General features: G+C 50.4%; 1 protein-coding gene across 1 annotated transcript in view; it reads left to right on the top strand.

The window, feature by feature from the left end:
- Positions 1 to 9,337: 9,337 nt before the first annotated feature.
- The window catches only part of LOC147125394 (importin subunit alpha-4-like), a 52,534-nt gene continuing 43,830 nt past the window's right edge, over positions 9,338 to 18,041 (top strand). The window contains exons 1-3 of the mRNA XM_086002418.1: positions 9,338 to 9,457; positions 14,398 to 14,442; positions 17,486 to 17,575. Of these exons, the coding sequence (XP_085858544.1) occupies positions 9,389 to 9,457; positions 14,398 to 14,442; positions 17,486 to 17,575 (204 nt within the window). The 5' untranslated portion in view covers positions 9,338 to 9,388. The remainder of the gene's footprint in view (positions 9,458 to 14,397; positions 14,443 to 17,485; positions 17,576 to 18,041) is intronic.

The following is an 18,041-nucleotide window of genomic DNA, read 5'->3' as shown; positions in this document are numbered from 1 at the left end:
GTGTGGGAAAGCAGGACACATAGCAAGAGTCTGCAGGTCTGGGAAGAAAACCAACAGTAAGAAATCTCCACAGGAGAAGTACAAAAAGGTACACCAGGTGATGGACAGTGGTTCAGACGAACAGAAAAGTGACACAGACTCCGGAAGCAAGGAGCTGGGTTGTCTGAAACTACATAAGGTAACCGAAATGGAGGATCACCAGACTATCTGGGTTACACTCAAGATAGACGGAGTCCAAGTGAAAATGGAATTGGACACAGGGTCAGCTCTAACAGTCATAAATCAAAGAGACTACAAGCGGCTATTTTCACACATACCCTTGAAAGCTACAGAGATTGTCTTGAAGACATATACGGGGCAAAAAGTCTACCCCAAAGGAAAAATAAGGGTGAAAGTGACATATAAAGGCCAGGAAATACCTAAAATGGATATATATGTATTGCCAGATGGAGGACCACCACTGCTAGGACGTGAATGGATCCGGAAGATACAATTATATTGGCATTCCATACAGGCACTGAAGGTTGAGGCCAAAAAGGATGACAACGTCACACCTAGACGACTGTCAAAAATGCTAACCGACGCAAAAGAAGTGTTCCAGGAGGGACTAGGAACACTAAAAGGAATAACAGCAACGATTAAAATAGAGGGAAATGCACCACCACATGCCCCTCTACACCCATGGGAGTGGCCCTCCTCTCCATGGCAACGGGTGCACATTGATTTCGCTGGTCCATTCATGGACTCAATGTTCTTAATAGCAGTGGATGCTCATTCAAAGTGGCCTGAGGTGATAAAAATGTCTTCAACCACTACAGAGAAAACGATTGCAGTCCTACGGACCATATTTGCCAGAAACGGTTTGCCAGAGCAGATTTGCTCTGATAATGGACCACAGTTTGTGTCTGACGAGTTCCAAAAATTTATGAGAAGGAATGGGGTAAGGCATTACACATCCGCCCCGTATCATCCAGCCACAAATGGATTGGCTGAGAGGTTTGTACAAACCTTTAAACATAGAAACATAGAAGATAGGAGCAGGAGTAGGCCATTCGGCCCTTTGAGCCTGCTCCGCCATTCAACGAGATCATGGCTGATCATCCAAACCCTAACACCCGGTCCCTACACCGACAGCCATCCCACCCAAGCTCTATCCCCGTAACCCCACGTATTTAATCCCCCCTAACACTGAGGGCCAATTTTTTAATCATGGTCAATCAACCTAACCCGCACATCTTTGGACTGTGGGAGGAAACCGGAGCACCCGGAGAAAACCCACGCAAACACGGGGAGAAGGCGATAAAGGCCATGTGCGACGATGAAATTCCACTACAGCATAAGATGGACAATTTCTTATTAGCCTACCGAAACGCGACACATGCAGTTACCAACCAGACCCCGGCCATGATGTTCTTTAACCGAAGGTTGAGATCTCGTCTGGACTTGCTCAGACCAAATGTGCGAAGAAATGTTGAGGACAAACAATTCCAACACATCAATGAGAAGCCGACAAGGAGCTTCAATGTAGGGCAACCAGTCTTGGCCCGTGACTATCGAACAGAGAAATGGTAACCCGGAACGATATGTGCAAGGCAGGGGCCATTAATGTACACAGTGGATGTCGGGGAGAACATTGTGAGACGCCACGTCGATCAGATCTTAGCGTCACAGGAACGCGTCAACCCCATGTCTGGAGTACCTGGGGATGAACCCGACATACTGGTAGCATCTACTTCAGACCCATTAGCAGTGGAACCCGATGAACTACCCGATGAAAAGGAGTCAGAATCGCCTCTACACCAAGAACAAGAACCTCCGGAAAGGCGCTATCCCGAAAGGGTCAGGAAGCCGCCCCAAAGACTGAATCTATAAATGGACTTTTGTTGTTTAATGTACATGTTGAAATGTTAATTGTTATTTGAATATTAGGGGTACTACTAATCTAAAAGGGGAGGAATTGTAGTGTATGTGCCTTTAAGTCAGAACTACTTTTACAGCTCCTGTATACTGTAGTACCGGCAGTGACCACACCGATATATAAGCTTTGCGCATGCCTCTGTACCCCCTGTCTTGAGACGACCCTCCTCCAGTAAAGACCTGTTTATTGTTAATGTACAGCAACCGTGTGATTATTTTATAACAGCATATCCTCTGAATCACGGATCCAACAACAACCACCTTCCTTTGTGCTAGGTATGACTCCAGCCAGTGGAGAGTTTTCCTCTGATTCTCATTGACTTCAGTTTTACTAGGGCTCCTTGATGCCACACTCGGTCAAATGCTGCCTTGATGTCAATGGCAGTCACTCTCACCTCACCCCTGGAATTCAGCTCCTTTGTCCATGTTTGGACCAAGGCTGTAATGAGGTCTGGAGCCGAGTGATCTTGGCGGAACCCAAACTGGGCATCAGTGAGCAGGCTACTGGTGAGTAAGTGCCGTTTCAGAGCCTTTGCTGTATCCAGTGCACTCAGCCATTTCTTGATATCACGTGGAGTGAATTGAATTGGCTAAAGACTGGCTTCTGTGGTGGTGGAAACCTCAGGAGGAAGCCGATGTGGTTCATCCATTCGGCACTTCTGGCTGAAGATGGCCAAGCTACTCCGTGTGTTGTGAACGGCAGTGAGCAGACTGTTTGGGAAGCAGATCAGGTTGGGAGGAATGGTGACAAGTTATGACACAGGTCGGTAGGAACTGGGCACCAGGCACGATCCCTGCCCAAGGCATGCCCGATATTAGGCCTCAGCCTGTAATAATTGTTTTATTTTTTTAATTTATATCCCAGCCTGAGGAAAACAGCCAGCACTAAACCAAAGTCCAGAGCAGAGTAATCGTCAGTTCATAGAGAATGTCCTAATCTGAAGAATTGCAAAACAAACTAGTAAATAAGTCAAGCATTAACTTACACACAACTACAGAGAGAGAGAGAGAGGGGGAGGGAGGGAGAGAGAGGGAGGGAGGGAGAGAGAGGGAGGGAGGGAGGGAGAGAGAGGGAGGGAGGGAGGGAGGGAGGGAGAGAGCGAGAGGGAGAGAGAGACACAGAGAGGGAGGGAGAGAGAGACAGAGAGAGGGAGGGAGAGAGAGAACATAAGAAATAATAGCAGGAGTCGGTCATACGACCACTCTAGCCTGCTCCGCCATTCAATAAGATCATGGCTGCTCATCAACCTCACTCCACTTTCCCACAGATCTCCATATCACTTGATTCCCCTAGAGTCCAAAAATCTATCTATCTCAGCCTTGAATATACTCAAAAACTCAGCATCCACAGCCCTCTGGGGCAGAGAATTCCAAAGATTCACAACCCTCTGAGTGAAAAAATTCCTCCTCATCTTGGTCTTAAATGGCTGATCCCTTATCCTGAGACTATGCCCTCTCGTTCTAGACACTCCAGCCAGGGGAAACAACCTCTCAGCATTTACCCTGTCAATCCCCTTCAGAATCTTGTATGTTTCAATGAGATCACCTCTCATTCTTCTAAACTCCAGAGAGTATAGGCCCATTCTACACAATCTCTCATCATCGAGACACACGACAACGCAAAATCGTAGAGCAGAAACTGATAGCCAAGTTCCGCACTCATGAGGACGGCCTCAACCGGGATCTTGGGTTCATGTCACGCTACATGTAACCCCACCTGACGTAGGGTCATCCAGACTCAAGTCATCGTTGGCTTGTTCTCTCTACACAGATGCGGCCGGACCTGCTGTGATTTCCAGCAAAAAAAATGTTTATTTGTCTGTTTTTTGTTTTTCATACAGACCCCAGCATCTGCAACATTTGACCCCTTGTGACCCCACCTCATTGTTCTTTGATGTAATGTTTTCCTGACGAACCTGTTTGGACACCATTCACACCTTTGATTGCTGTGATTATCTCTCTGCCGAGGTGTGATAAATGGCAGTTAGAAAGATTACCTGTAATCATCTGCATTATTCCCTGACTATATAAGCTGTGTCTTTATGCATCTCTCCACTTCACCTGACGAAGGAGCAGCGCTCCGAAAGCTTGTGATTTCAAATAAAACTGTTGGACTATAACCTGGTGTTGTGTGACTTCTTACATTTCTCATCATAGGACAGCCATCTCATCCCAGGCATCAATCTAGTGAACCTTCGTTGCACCGCCTCCAAGGCAAGTATACTCTTCCTTAGATAAGGAGACCAAAACTGTGCACAGTACTCCAGGTGTGGTCTCACCAAGGCCCTGTACAATTGTAGCAAGACTTCCTTACTCTTATACGCCAACCCCTTGCAATAAAGGCCAACATGCCATTTGCCTTCCTTATTGCTTGCTGTACCTGCATGCTAGCTTTCTGTGTTTCTTGCACGGGGACACCCAAGCCTCTCTGAACACCAACATTTAAAAGTTTCTCACCATTTAAAAAATATTCTGTTTTTCTATTCTTCCGATGGTATGAGGCGCGAGTTGGGTAGGATTGATTGGGGAATGTTACTCAAACGGTTGACGGTGGATAGGCAATGGCAAACATTTAAAGATCACATGGATGAACTACAGAATAAAACAAAAAAGGTGACTCAACCGTGGCTAACAAGGGAAATTAGGGATAGCATAAGATCCAAGAAGAGGACATATAAATTGGCCAGAAAAAGCAGTAAACCTGAGGATTGGGAGCAGTTTAGGATTCAGCAAAGGAGAACAAATGGATTAATTAAGAGGGGGAAAATAGAGTATGAGAGTAAGTTTTCAGGGAACATAAAAACTGACTAAAAGCTTCTATAGATATGTGAAGAGAAAAAGATTGGTGAAGTCAAGTGTAGGTCCCTTGCAGTCCGAATCAGGGGAATTTATAATGGGGAACAAAAAAATGGCAGACCAATTAAATACATGCTTTGGTTCTGTCTTCACAAAGGAGGACACAAATAACCTCCCAGAGATGTCGGGGAACATAGGGTCTAATGAGGGAGGAACTGAATGAAATCAGTATTTGTAGGGAAATGGTGTTAGGGAAATTGACGGGATTGAAGACCAATAAATCCCCAGGGCCTGATAATCTACATCCCAGGGTACTTAAGAAAGTGGCCCTAGAAATAGTAGATGGATTGCTGGTCATCTTCCAAAATTGTATAGACTCTGGAACAGTTCCCATGGATTGGAGGGTAGCTAATGTTACCTCACAATTCAAAAAAGGCGGTAGAAAGAAAACGGGGAATTATAGACCGGTAAGCCTGACATCAGTAGTGGGGAAAATGCTAGAGTCCATTATAAAAGATATAATAGCAGAGCACTTGGAAAACAGTGACAGGATCGGACAAAGTCAACATGGATTTAGAAAAGGTAAATCGTGCTTGACTAATCTCCTGGAATTTTTTGAGGATGTAACTGGTAGAATAGATAAGGGAGAACCAGTGGATGTGGTGTATTTGGACTTTCAGAAGGCTTTCGAGGTCCCACATAACAGATTAGCGTGTAAAGTTAAGGCACATGGGATTGGGGGCAAGGTACTGACTTGGATAAAGAACTGGTTGGCAGACAGGAAGCAAAGAGTTGGAATAAACGGGTCTTTTTCCGAGTGGCAGGCAGTGACTAGTGGGGTACCGCAGGGATCAGTCCTAGGACCCCAGCTATTCACAATATATATTAATGATCTAGATGAGGGAACTCGATGTAATATCTCCAAGCTTGCAGATGACACAAAGCTGGTGGGTGTGTGTGCTGTGAGGAGGATGCCGAGAAACTCCAGTATGATTTGGACAGGTTGGGTGATTGGGCAAATGCATAGCGGATGCAGTATAATGTGGATAAATGCGAGGTTATCCACTTTGGTGGCAAAAACAGGAAGGCAGATTATTATCTGAACGGCAATAGATTGGGAGAAGGGGAAGTGCAACGAGACCTTGGTGTCCTTGTGCACCAGTCGCTGAAGGTAAGCATGCAGGTGCAGCAGGCGGTTAAGAAGGCAAATGGTATGTTGGCCTTCGCAGCGAGAGGGTTCGAGTACAGGAACAAGGATGTCTTGCTGCAGTTGTACAGGGCCTTGGTGAGACCACACCTTGAGTATTGTGTGCAGTTTTGGTTGCCTTATCTGAGGAAGGATATTCTTGCCATGGAGGGAGTGCAGCGAAGATTCACCAGACTGATACCTGGGATGGCAGGAATGACGTATGAGGAGAGATTGGGTCGATTGGGCTTATACTCGCTGGAGTTTAGAAGAATGAGAGGAGATCTCATTGAAACTCACAAAATTCTATCAGGACTAGACAGACTAGATGCAGGAAGGATGTTCCCGTTGGCAGGGAAGTCCAGAACCAGGGGTCACAGTCTAAGGATAAGGGGTAAGCCATTTAGGACAGAGGTGAGGAGGAATTTCTTCACCCAGAGAGTGGTGAACCTGTGGAATTCTCTACCACAGAAGGCAGTTGAAGCCAATTCTTTAAATATATTCAAGAAGGAGTTCGATATATTTCTTAAGGCTAAAGGGATCAGGGGATATGGGGAGAAGGCAGGGATAGGGTACTGAGTTTGGATGATCAGCCATGATCTCATTGAATGGCGGAGTAGGCTCGAGGGGCCGAATGGCCTACTCCTGCTCCTATCTTCTATGTTTCCTACCAAAGTGAATTACCTCACATTTCCCTACATTATACTCCATCTGCCACCTTACTGCCCACTCACTCAGTCTATCTATATCCCGTTGCAGACTCTGTGTGTTCTCCTCACAGCTTACTGCCCCACCTAGCTTTGTAACATCAGCAAACTTGGATACATTACACTCAGTCCCTTCATCTAGGTCATTAATATAGATTGTAAATAGCTGAGGCCCCAACACTGATCCTTACTGCACCCCACTAGTTACAGCCTGCCAAGTTGAAAAAGATCAGTTTATCCCTACTCTCTGTTTTCTGTCTGTTAACCAATCCACTATACATGCTACTATATTACCCCCAACCCCGTGAGCCCTTATCTTGTGTAATAACCTTTTATGTGGCACCTTATTGAATGCCTTTTGGAAATCCAAATATACATCCATCGACCAGAAACTTAACTGGACCAGCCACATAAATACTGTGGCAACAAGAGCAGGTCAGAGGCTGGGTATTCTGTAACGAGTGTCTCACCTCCTGACTCCCCAAAGCCTTTCCACCATCTACAAGGCACAAGTCAGGAGTGTGATGGAATACTCTCCACTTGCCTGGATGAGAGCCGCTCCAACAACACTCAAGAAGCTCCACACCATCCAGGACAAAGCAGCCCGCTTGATTGGCACCCCATCCACCACCTTAAACATTCACTCCCTCCACCACCGGCGTACCGTGGCTGCAGTGTGTACCATCTGCAAGATGCACTGCAGCAACTCACCAAGGCATCTTTGACAGCATCTCCCAAACCCGCGACCTCTTCCACCTAGAAGGACAAGGGCAGCAGGCTCATGGGAACACCACCACCTCCAAGTTCCCCTCCAAGTCACACACCACCCTGACTTGGAAATATATCGCCGATTCTTCATCTTCGCTGGGTCAAAATCCTGGAAGTCCCTCCCTAACAGCACTGGGTGCTGCTCTCACTGGGTACCACCTCACTGGGTGCTCTCCTGATTGGGTGCTGGCTTCACTAGGTGCCCACTCACTGGGTGCCCCCTACTGGGTGCTCTCGTCACTGGGTGGCCTCCCACTGGGTGCTCTCCACATTAGGAGCTCCCTCACTGGGTGACATGAAGCTTGTCATTCATGTGGAAATGACTTATGAAATAATACTGGGCGGCCTGCTGGTGGCACTGTCCAGGGAGTGTATAAATACTTGGGCATGGGCCCAGCTTGCTCGGAACATTCTTTAACAGGAACTAGTGAAGGACACAACTAGACTTCCATGTTATAAAACAGTTGATTAAAGCTTTGTTTAACGCTTAGACCAAGTGCCTAGTAGTTTTCTTATGTCACTGGGTGCTGATCTCACTGGGTGCCCTCTCACTGGTGCCCTTTAACTGGGTGCTCGCTCACTGGGTGCCCCCTCACTGGGTGCTGCCCTCACTGGGTGCCCCCTCATTGGGTGACCCCTCTTTGGGTGCTCACTCACTGGGTGCCCCATCACTGGGTGCTGCATTCACTGGGTGCTCTCCTCACTGGGTACCCCCTCACTGGGTTTTCTCCTCACTGGGTGCCCTCTCACTAGGTGCCACCTCACTGGGTGCCCCCTGAGTGGGTGCTCTCCTCACTGTGTGGCCCCTCACTGTGTGGCACCTGACTGGGTGCCCTCCTCACTGGGTGCACTCTTCACGGGTGCTGCCCTCACTGGATGCCGGCTGACTGGGTGCTCTCTGACTAGGTGTCCCCTGACTGGGCGCTCTCCTCACTGGGTGCCCTCCTCATTTGGTGCTGCCCTCACTGGGTGCCCCCTCACTAGATGCCCCCGACAGGGTACCCCCTGGCTGCATACCATCTGACTGGGTGCTCTCCACACTGGGTGCCCCCTGACTGGGTGTTGCCCTCACTGGGTGCTCCCTCACTGGGTGCCCTCCTCACTGGGTGCCCTCTCACTAGGTGCTCTCTCACTGGGTGCCCTCTCACTAGGTGCTTTCCTCATTGGGTGCCTTGTCACTGGGTGCCCTCCTCACTGGGTGCTCTCCTCACTGGGTGCCCTCTCACTGGGTGCCCTCTCACTGGATGCCCTCTCCTCACTGGGTGCCTTGTCATTGGGTGCCCTCCTCACTGGGTGCTCTCCTCACTGGGTGCCTTGTCACCGGGTGCTCTCCTCACTGGGTGCTCTCCACACTGGGTGCCCCCTGACTGGGTGTTGCCCTCACTGGGTGCCCTCCTCACTGGGTGCTCCCTCACTGGGTGCCCTCCTCACTGGGTGCCCTCTCACTAGGTGCTCTCCTCACTGCGTGCCCTCTCACTAGGTGCTCTCCTCATTGGGTGCCTTGTCACTGGGTGCCCTCCTCACTGGGTGCTCTCCTCACTGGGTGCCCTCTCACTGGATGCCCTCTCCTCACTGGGTGCCTTGTCATTGGGTGCCCTCCTCACTGGGTGCTCTCCTCACTGGGTGCCTTGTCACTGGGTGCTCTCCTCACTGGGTGCCCTCTCACTGGATGCCCTCTCCTCACTGGGTGCCTTGTCATTGGGTGCCCTCCTCACTGGGTGCTCTCCTCACTGGGTGCCTTGTCACTGGGTGCTCTCCTCACTGGGTGCCCTCTCACTGGATGCCCTCTCCTCACTGGGTGCCTTGTCATTGGGTGCCCTCCTCACTGGGTGCTCTCTCACTGGATGCCCTCTCCTCACTGGGTGCCCTCTCCTCACTGGGTGCCTTGTCATTGGGTGCCCTCTCACTAGGTGGGGCTGGAGTATTATGGGCTGGGCTGCCGGGGGCGCGCACGCCGGGCGGTGACGAAGTGACGCTGTGCGGGCGCGCTCTGAGTCGGGTTGGAGCGGCCGCCATGTCGGAGCCCGAGCGGCTGGAGAACCACCGGATCCGTAACTTCAAGAACAAGGGCCGCGATGTGGAGGTACCGGGGGCCGGGAATGGAGGGGCCGGGGGTGGAGGTACCGGGGGCCGGGACCCCGAGCCCGGGGGTGGAGGTACCGGGGGCCGGGACCCCGAGCCCGGGGGAGTCCGAGCCCGGGGCCAGGCCCAGACCGCGGCCGGCCTGTCCCTGATGGGCGGCTGTTGCCGGGAGCGGCCGCGGCTCCAGCCCGGCGGAGCGGGGTGTGTGGCCGCCGAGTGAGTGAGTGAGGCGAGGCCGGGGCGGTGGGCCTGCGGTGTCCGCCGCCCATCGCCGCCTCCCCGGGGCCGGACTCCTGATCCCGAGACCCGAATTCAAACCTCACCACCGGCAGCCGACAATTTACACTCAGTTAATTAATTAAAACTGGAATTAAAAGCTGGACTCTACCAGAGTGTCGTAAAAACCCATCTGGTTCACTAACGTACTTTAGGAAAGGAAATCTACCGCCCTTCCTCGGTCTGGCCGATGTGTGACTCCAGACCCCCAGCGATGTGGTCGACCCTTCGCTGCTGCCGATGGACGAGCAAGCCACAGCATCACCTTCTCGAGGGACAGTCAGGATGGGCAATAAATACCGGCCTCGCCAGCGACGCCCGGGAAAGAATAAAAGGAAATCCACCCTGGGCCCTCCCCCTCCCCAGTCCGCCCTCCCCTTCTCTGCCCGTCCGCCCTTCCCCCCCGCCCGCCCGCCCTGGGCCCCCCTCCCCCAGTCCGCCCTGGGCTCCCCTCCCCCAGTCCGCCAATCCACCCTGGGCCCACCTCCCCCTCCCATCTGAATTCCTCCCTTTCTTTCTCCCGATAGGTCCCGAGGCTCCCCAGGACCTAACGGTGCATGTGTAGGAAGAGATTCTCTGGCTGGGATTGTGTAGGTACGAGTGGAGCCAAGGGAGGACAGTCACACCACGCTGGACAATGGAGGGCAGGGGACGGAGGAGGATGGTGTGGTCAGCCATACAGCTGGAGAAGGCTGAGGAGCGATAGTCATAGAGAATGTTATTTGTGACTTTGGTTTGGGACATTTCGATGCTGTGACGGGTGTAGTCATATATAACTAATAATCTGCTGTAGAGTGGCATAGTTTCTCCGCGGCAACACTAAGCTTTGTTTATAGTGCGGGTTGTAGTGATGGGAGTCAAAAAATGATGTCTGCTCCGTGCCGTAACAATATAAGAAATAGGAGCAGGTGTCGGCCTTTCGGCCCCTCAAGCCTGCTCCGCCATTCAATAAGATCATGGCTGATTTTCGACCTCAACTCCACTTTCCTGCCCGATCCCCATATCCTGTGATTCCCCATGATCCAAAAATCTATCGATCTATCTCAGCCTTGAATATACTCAACAACTGAGCCTCCACAGCCCTCTGCGGTAAAAGAAAGAAGAAAGACTTGCATTTATATAGCACTTATCACGACCATCAGACGTCCCAAAGCGCTTTACAGCCAATGAAGTACTTTTTGAAGTGTAGTCACTGTTGTAATGCAGGGAACACGGCAGCCAATCTGCACACAGCAAGCTCCCAAAAATTGCAATGTGATAATGACCAGAGAATCTGTTTTTAAGTGATGTTGATTGAGGGATAAATATTGGCTTGGACACCAGGGATAACTTCACCCGAGGGGGCCGAGGTTTAATGCCCCCTCCGAAAGACTGCATCTGTGACAGTGCAGCGCTCCCTCCGTACTGCACTGGAGTGTCAGCCTAGATTTTTGTGCTCAAGTCTCTGGAGTGGGACTTGTACCCACAACCTTCTGACTCCGAGGCGAGGGTGCCGCCCACTGAGCCACAGCTGACACTTTTCAAATTCCAAAGATTCACCACCCTCTGAGTGAAGAAATTCCTCCTCATCTCAGTCTTAAATGGCCGACCCCTTATCCTGAGACTGCCCCCTTGTTCTAGACTCTCCAGCCAGGGGAAACAACCTCTCAGCATCTACCCTGTCAATCTCCTTCAGAATCTTGTATGTTTCAATGAGATCACCTCTCATTCTTCTAAACTCCAGAGTACAGGCCCAAGCCACTCAATCTCTCCTCATAGGACAGCCCTCTCATCCCAGGAATCAATCTAGTGAACCTTCGTTGCACCGCCTCCAAGGCAAGTATATCCTTCCTTAGATAAGGAGACCAGAACTGTGCCCAGTACTCCAGGTGTGGTCTCACCAAGGCCCTGTACAATTGGAGCAAGACTTCCTTACTCTTATACTCCAACCCCCTTGCAATAAAGGCCAACATGCCATTTGCCTTCCTTGTTGCTCGCTGTACCTGCAGACTAACTCTCTGTGTTTCTTGCACGGGGACACCCAAATCTCTCTGAACACCAACATTTAATAGTTTCTCACCATTTAAAAAATATTCTGTTTTCTATTCTTCCTACAAAGTGAATAACTTCACATTTCCCCACATTATACTCCATCTGCCACCTTATTGCCCACTTTTACAGGCCCTTTGCGTCCTCCTCACAGCGTACTTTCCCACCTAGCTTTGTATCGTCAGCAAACTTGGCCACATTACTCCTGGTCCTTTCATTTAAGTCATTAATATAGATTGTGAATAGCTGAGGCCCAGCACTGATCCTTGTGGCACTCCACTAGTTACAGCCTGCCAACTTGAAAATGACCCATGTTTTACACCGGATATACGGCCCAGAAACAGGCCATTCGGCCCAACCAGTCCATGCCGGCATTTATGCTCCACTCGAGCCTCCTCCCGTCTTTCCTCATCTAAATCTATCAGCATAACCCTCTATTCCCTTCTCCCTCATATGTTTGTCCAGCCTCCCCTTAAATCCATCGATACTATTCGCTTCAACCACTCCCTGTGGGAGCGAGTTCCACATTCTCACCACTCTCTGGGTAAAGAAGTTTCTTCTGAATTCCCTATTGGATTTCTTGGTGACTATCTTATATTGATGGTCTCTAGTTATGCTCTTCCCCACAAGTGGAAACACTCTCTCTGTATCCACTCTATCAAAACCTTTCATAATTTTAAAGACCTCTATTAGGTCACCCCTCAGCCGCCTTTTTTCAACAGAAAAGAGACCCAGCCTGTTCATCCTTTCCTGATATTTATACCCTCGCATTTCTGGTATCATCCTTGTAAATCTCCTCTGCACCCTCTCCAGTGCCTCGAGATCCTTTTTATAACCTGGCGACCAGAACTGTACGCACTACTCTGTGTGGTCTAACCGTTTATCCCTACTCTGTTTTCTGTCGGTTAACCAATCCTCTATCCATGCTAATATATTACTCCCAACCCAATGCGCCCTTACCTTTTAGATGGTGGTTCTCAGTTCCTGGCTTGGGCTGGCCTTTTTCTTGGGACAATCCAGGACAGAAGCAGCTGCTTGCAATACAATGCCCAAAAGCATTTCAGAATAAAAATGAGTTTGGGGAGCTGCTTGGAGGCACAGTCAGAGGCTTTCCAAGGAAGGTGGTATGAGCAAGGTCTTTGACTAGATCTTCAGGATCCTGACTGCTTCTACACGATCACCGCGAGCCTTCTCTCCTCCAGTGTAAACATTCCCATCTCCTCCAGCCTCTCTCCATAACCCGGTTGCCTGATCCTGGGCTGTCTGTTTCGACGTCCTCACCAGTGTCTGGATATTCTTCGTACCCCGTACTCCGAGACCTGCGCTTTTTGTTAAATTCCTGTAGAGAGGGGCCACGTCTAAGACAGGCTGCTTGGAAAATGCTCGACTTGCACCTGGAGGAAGCCTCAGATTTCTTGTAGTTCTTCAAAGGCACTGGCTTCATGTCTGCCAAGTCAATCCAACCTCTTTCCCCCCAATAGCTCCACCTTCAGTTCTCCTTCCTCCAGCAACATTCTGGGACTCGCCATCTCCTGTGAATCAAACGAACTCGCACCATTTGCTTTACTAAAACTCCCGCTTTCATCCCCAACAATTCTCACTATAAATCCCAAGTCTGTCCAAGGCTTGAATTCTGCTCCCTTCTCTGATGAGACACAATGTCCCTCACTCCAGGACAGAATAGAAGAGAAAGCTTGCTCTCGCCCCTGCCTCGTCCCTCCCCGCCCCTCGTCCCTCCCCGCCTCTCGTCCCCTCTCGCCCCCTTGTCCCGCCCCTTGTCCCGCCACTCCCCCCCCGCCCCGCTCCCCGTCTCGCCCTGCCCCTCGTCTCGCCCCGCCCCCCCCCCCCCCCCCCCCCCGGTCAACGTTACATCCCGAGGCACTATTGGAGGAGGAGCAGGGGATTTCTCTTGGTGCACTGGGCAATATTTCTGACACAATCAATGCCACCAAAAACAGACCAACTGGTTATTTATCTCCCTGCTGTTTGTGGGTTCTCGCTCTGTGAAAATGGCTTCTGCATTTGTTTACATAAGTCACTGCTCCTCATTAAGAAGCAGTTAATTGTATGTAAGGCACTTTAAGGCATCTCTGAGGTGACATGAAGCTCTTTGTTAATGTGATGTGTTTTGCCTCACTAGCTGGGGTCAGCGACCAGAGATTGAATCGGGATCTGTCTGCGACTCACCATTGGAGCGCTGTCTTGTTTGTTAAGAAAATGCAACCTATTTCCAGAGGGAAAGTGTTGCAGACGGCAGGTGCCATCTCCCTGCGCAGCTTAAAGATCTAAAACGTACAAACTAGATTTATTTAAAGCAGATACAGGAATAGTGGAACTGAGCGTGCGATTGTAGGAGAGGGTTTTTATGCAGCCGCTTGTGTTGGGATAGTGACCAGGCCTTCCCCAAGCAGCCTCTAACAAGTGCTGAGATATATTGGTTCGTATTTGTCGAGATTGCTGTGGCATTTCTGGAAAAAACGTATTGTGATTTGAGAAACCAGACTTCACATTGTGCAAGTCATGAACATGTTACTGTGAGGGACATGGCTCATTTAACCTGAAAGATCACTCGGGGTAAATGTATTGTTTCTGTAATCACTGAATAATGTTGCGTTATTTGTCCCTTTAATATTACAGACTATGAGAAAACAGCGAAATGAAATTACAGTTGAATTACGAAAGGCAAGTATTGGAGCTTCATTCACTCCTCAGCTTCCCACAGGATCTACCTTGCGTTTGAGTCATTTCTTTAGTCCCACCTCTCTGAGTAATCCCCCATTAACTGTTCGACACCCACTTCTGGTGGTTCTAGAATCACAACATGCCAACTGAGGCAATGTATTTATTTAGTATGAATGCATTCCCTTACTTTGTGTCACAAGCTTGCCTCCTCCATCTCTCTCTGATCCTACCCTTGCTGTAACTCTCCTCTTGCTGATGGAAGCAGAACTTTTGTTGTTGCCCTTTGTTTTTTTTTGCTAATTTCCTCTCCCACTGCCTCTTAATCTCCTGCAACCATTGGCTGCGTCTCTCTGCTCCTTGGGCAGTTTACCTCCTCTCCTCTCCTGCCCTGCCAGTCTGAACTTCCCACTGACAGCCAGCCTCATCGGCAGCTTTAGTGTTTGACAAAGTGTCGCTCGGAAGCGTAGAATAATCTTTAGTGAGAGTAAAGACATTCAGCCAACACTTCTGTTCCTGGTCTCAATACAATGGCCAAGCTCATTGAGATCCCTGACCCACCAATGAGACTATTGCTCTATTGAAGCAAGAAATTAATTCTCCCTAAGCCTTGAAATGTGCTGACCTGTTCCTGGCTATTGGATAGCTTGGAGGACAGATCCAGTAGCTTCAGTTTGCAGAGTCCCAGCAGAGTGAGGCGCAGGTCCCAGCGCTGCTCCGACAGTAGCCCCAGGTCCCAGCGGTGCTCCGACAGTAGCCCCAGGTCCCAGCGCTGCTCCGACAGTGGCCCCGGGTCCCAGCGCTGCTCCGACAGTGGCCCCGGGTCCCAGCGCTGCTCCGACAGTAGCCCCGGGTCCCAGCGCTGCTCCGACAGTAGCCCCGGGTCCCAGCGCTGCTCCGACAGTAGCCCCGGGTCCCAGCGCTGCTCCGACAGTAGCCCCGGGTCCCAGCGCTGCTCCGACAGTAGCCCCGGGTCCCAGCGCTGCTCCGACAGTAGCCCCGGGTCCCAGCGCTGCTCCGACAGTAGCCCCGGGTCCCAGCGCTGCTCCGACAGTAGCCCCGGGTCCCAGCGCTGCTCCGACAGTAGCCCCGGGTCCCAGCGCTGCTCCGACAGTAGCCCCGGGTCCCAGCGGTGCTCCGACACTAGCCCCGGGTCCCAGCGCTGCTCCGACAGTAGCCCCGGGTCCCAGCGCTGCTCCGACAGTAGCCCCGGGTCCCAGCAGTGCTCCGACAGTAGCCCCGGGTCCCAGCGCTGCTCCGACAGTAGCCCCGGGTCCCAGCGCTGCTCCGACAGTAGCCCCGGGTCCCAGCGGCGCTCCGACAGTAGCCCCGGGTCCCAGCGGCGCTCCGACAGTAGCCCCAGGTCCCAGCGCTGCTCCGACAGTAGCCCTGGACTGTGAAGTTCCAGCTAGGGGCAGCATTGTGCACTTTGCTGAAGTGGCTAGCCATTGATTACTCCCTTCACTCTGAAGGGGAAGACCCCGCGTTCAAATACATTAACTCCTTGGTTATTAAGAGAAGTTCCTTGTAATAAAGAATTTATTTAAGCTACTTCAAAATCCGAAGCCATTATCGACCCGAGAGATATGAACAAATGCATAAATTAAGAAACATTGAAGAGATGGACTCTACATCGCTGTACAGGCAGTTTGCACTGGAGACTGTGCAGTCGCCAGGACCCTCACAGCCGTGTGCTTGATGGAGAGTGAATGTCAAATACTAGCAGTGCTCAGTATTTTCCCTCAATGCACCATGGAATATTTGTGTGGTCACCTGCAAGTTGAGCAGAATTCTAGCAATATTCCCCCATCCCATGTTCAGGAGACCAGCCACATCATTTGAAGCAGGACGGTGTAGGGCTATGGGGAGAGAGAGACAGTGGGATTACTTTCAGATTACTCTACCAAAGAGCCGGCACAGACACGATGGTCTGAATGGCCTCCTCCTGCATCGTAAACTTCAGTGGTTCGATGGTGGAACCTGCCACCCCTCCCCAATCTGGCCTACATGTGATCCAGTCCCGGACTGCAAGCGTGACCAGGAATGCTGTCCGGGGATGGGCAGTAAATGCTGCTTTGTTAGTGTCGCTCACATTCCGAGATCAAGTACAAAATAAGGTCTGCAACAGAAGTAGTACCTCGAGGTACAGGGTTTGTTCCGAGTGTGCTTCCAGCCAAGGTTAAGGCCATTAAATGCCATTGAGGCTCCGACACAGGACATAAATGTAATATCTGTGTTTGTGGTAACTAAGTGGTATTAGTGCAGAGGCCAATCTCCCAGTAAAGGCACAGTGGAGGTCAGCCTACAATGGACACTAAAGATGAACTGCAGCAGCAAGCTGATCAAAGACTTGCTCCAAGTGTAATATCCCAAGTACATTGAGGTGCCAGACTGCAAATCAGCAAATTCCCAGATCAAGGACTAGCTCTGGCTGTTCAAGGTAGAGAGCCCAGCAATTTCCCTCCTGCAGGCCTGGGAGTGGAACGGTCTCAGCCCCACAACTGCTCACGCTTTTGGTTCCTGCAAAGCAAAAGGAAGTTAGGCGCACGTCAGGGAGCTGAGGCCGATACCGCAGGACGGGGCGTCCCGGTCCCGCAGGACGGGGCGTCCTGGTCCCGCAGGACGGGGCGTCCCGGTGCCGCACAAGGGCCCGTCCCGGTGCCGCCCTGCTTCTGAGATAGCACGTGCCTTCTTTCGATACTCCAAGAAGATAAAATCATGTATGTAGCAAGGGTTGTGAAGCAGCCATTGAGCTTGGTGCCACATCCTTGCCCGGTGTTGCCTGGTTGGAATACTTTCACTTTAGATGTTAATTCGGGCTACGTTGGCAATTTACGGGCAGTTGGCCTGATTTGGTTAATGTGTTAGCCTCTGGGTATTGGCTAACAACCCAGTCTGGTGGAAGGCCATCCATTTTAATAGTTTTGCTATGAACAATTTTTCCCCCAAGTGCGCTTTGTGTTAAACATTCTGTTAGTGATGCGCTGATAAAGGGCTTGTCGCAGGATTTCTGTCTGGTTTTTATGCTGAATCTCTTTCTTTCTAGAATAAGCGAGATGAACACCTGCTAAAGAGAAGAAACGTGCCACAAGAAGAGGGTCTCGATGATTCTGATATTGACGGCGATTTCAGAGTCGTAAGTAGTTTATATTTTCAGTGTCAGAGTTGTGGCTAGGAGGAGTCACCAGGGAGACATTTGGTTCACTTTGTATTGGGATCACAATGTGTACAGATTTTAAACGAGTAACTACTGTGGAACCTCAGGAGCCTCACGAACAAATGGAGCCAACAGTGTTTTAAACTTGGTTGGGTCAAGTTACTTGACAAGTTGGCCACTATTTCAACAGATCAGTGCTGCTGGGACACAAATAGGTTTTACTCCAAATATTCATGTACTTTTCCCTGTAGATACTTTAGTGAAATCCTTTCTTCTGTGTATAAAACACGGTATGATTCTGTTTTAATGGGAGATCTCCCACTCACAGAACTAAGTCTGCTCATCACCAGTGAATGGGGAAGTAGACGGGTTCATGTCGGTGTTGAAACGCCATTGAGGCTCCGACACAGGACATAGATGCAATCTGTGTTTGTGGTAACGAAGT

Source organism: Somniosus microcephalus, chromosome 1, assembly GCF_052327205.1.
Source record: "Somniosus microcephalus isolate GS21.2 chromosome 1, FLI_Smic_1.0, whole genome shotgun sequence".
NCBI classification, from domain to species: Eukaryota; Metazoa; Chordata; class Chondrichthyes; order Squaliformes; family Somniosidae; genus Somniosus; species Somniosus microcephalus.
The sequence above is the reverse complement of the archived record's forward strand: the minus strand, read 5'-3'. Positions and strand labels throughout refer to the sequence as shown.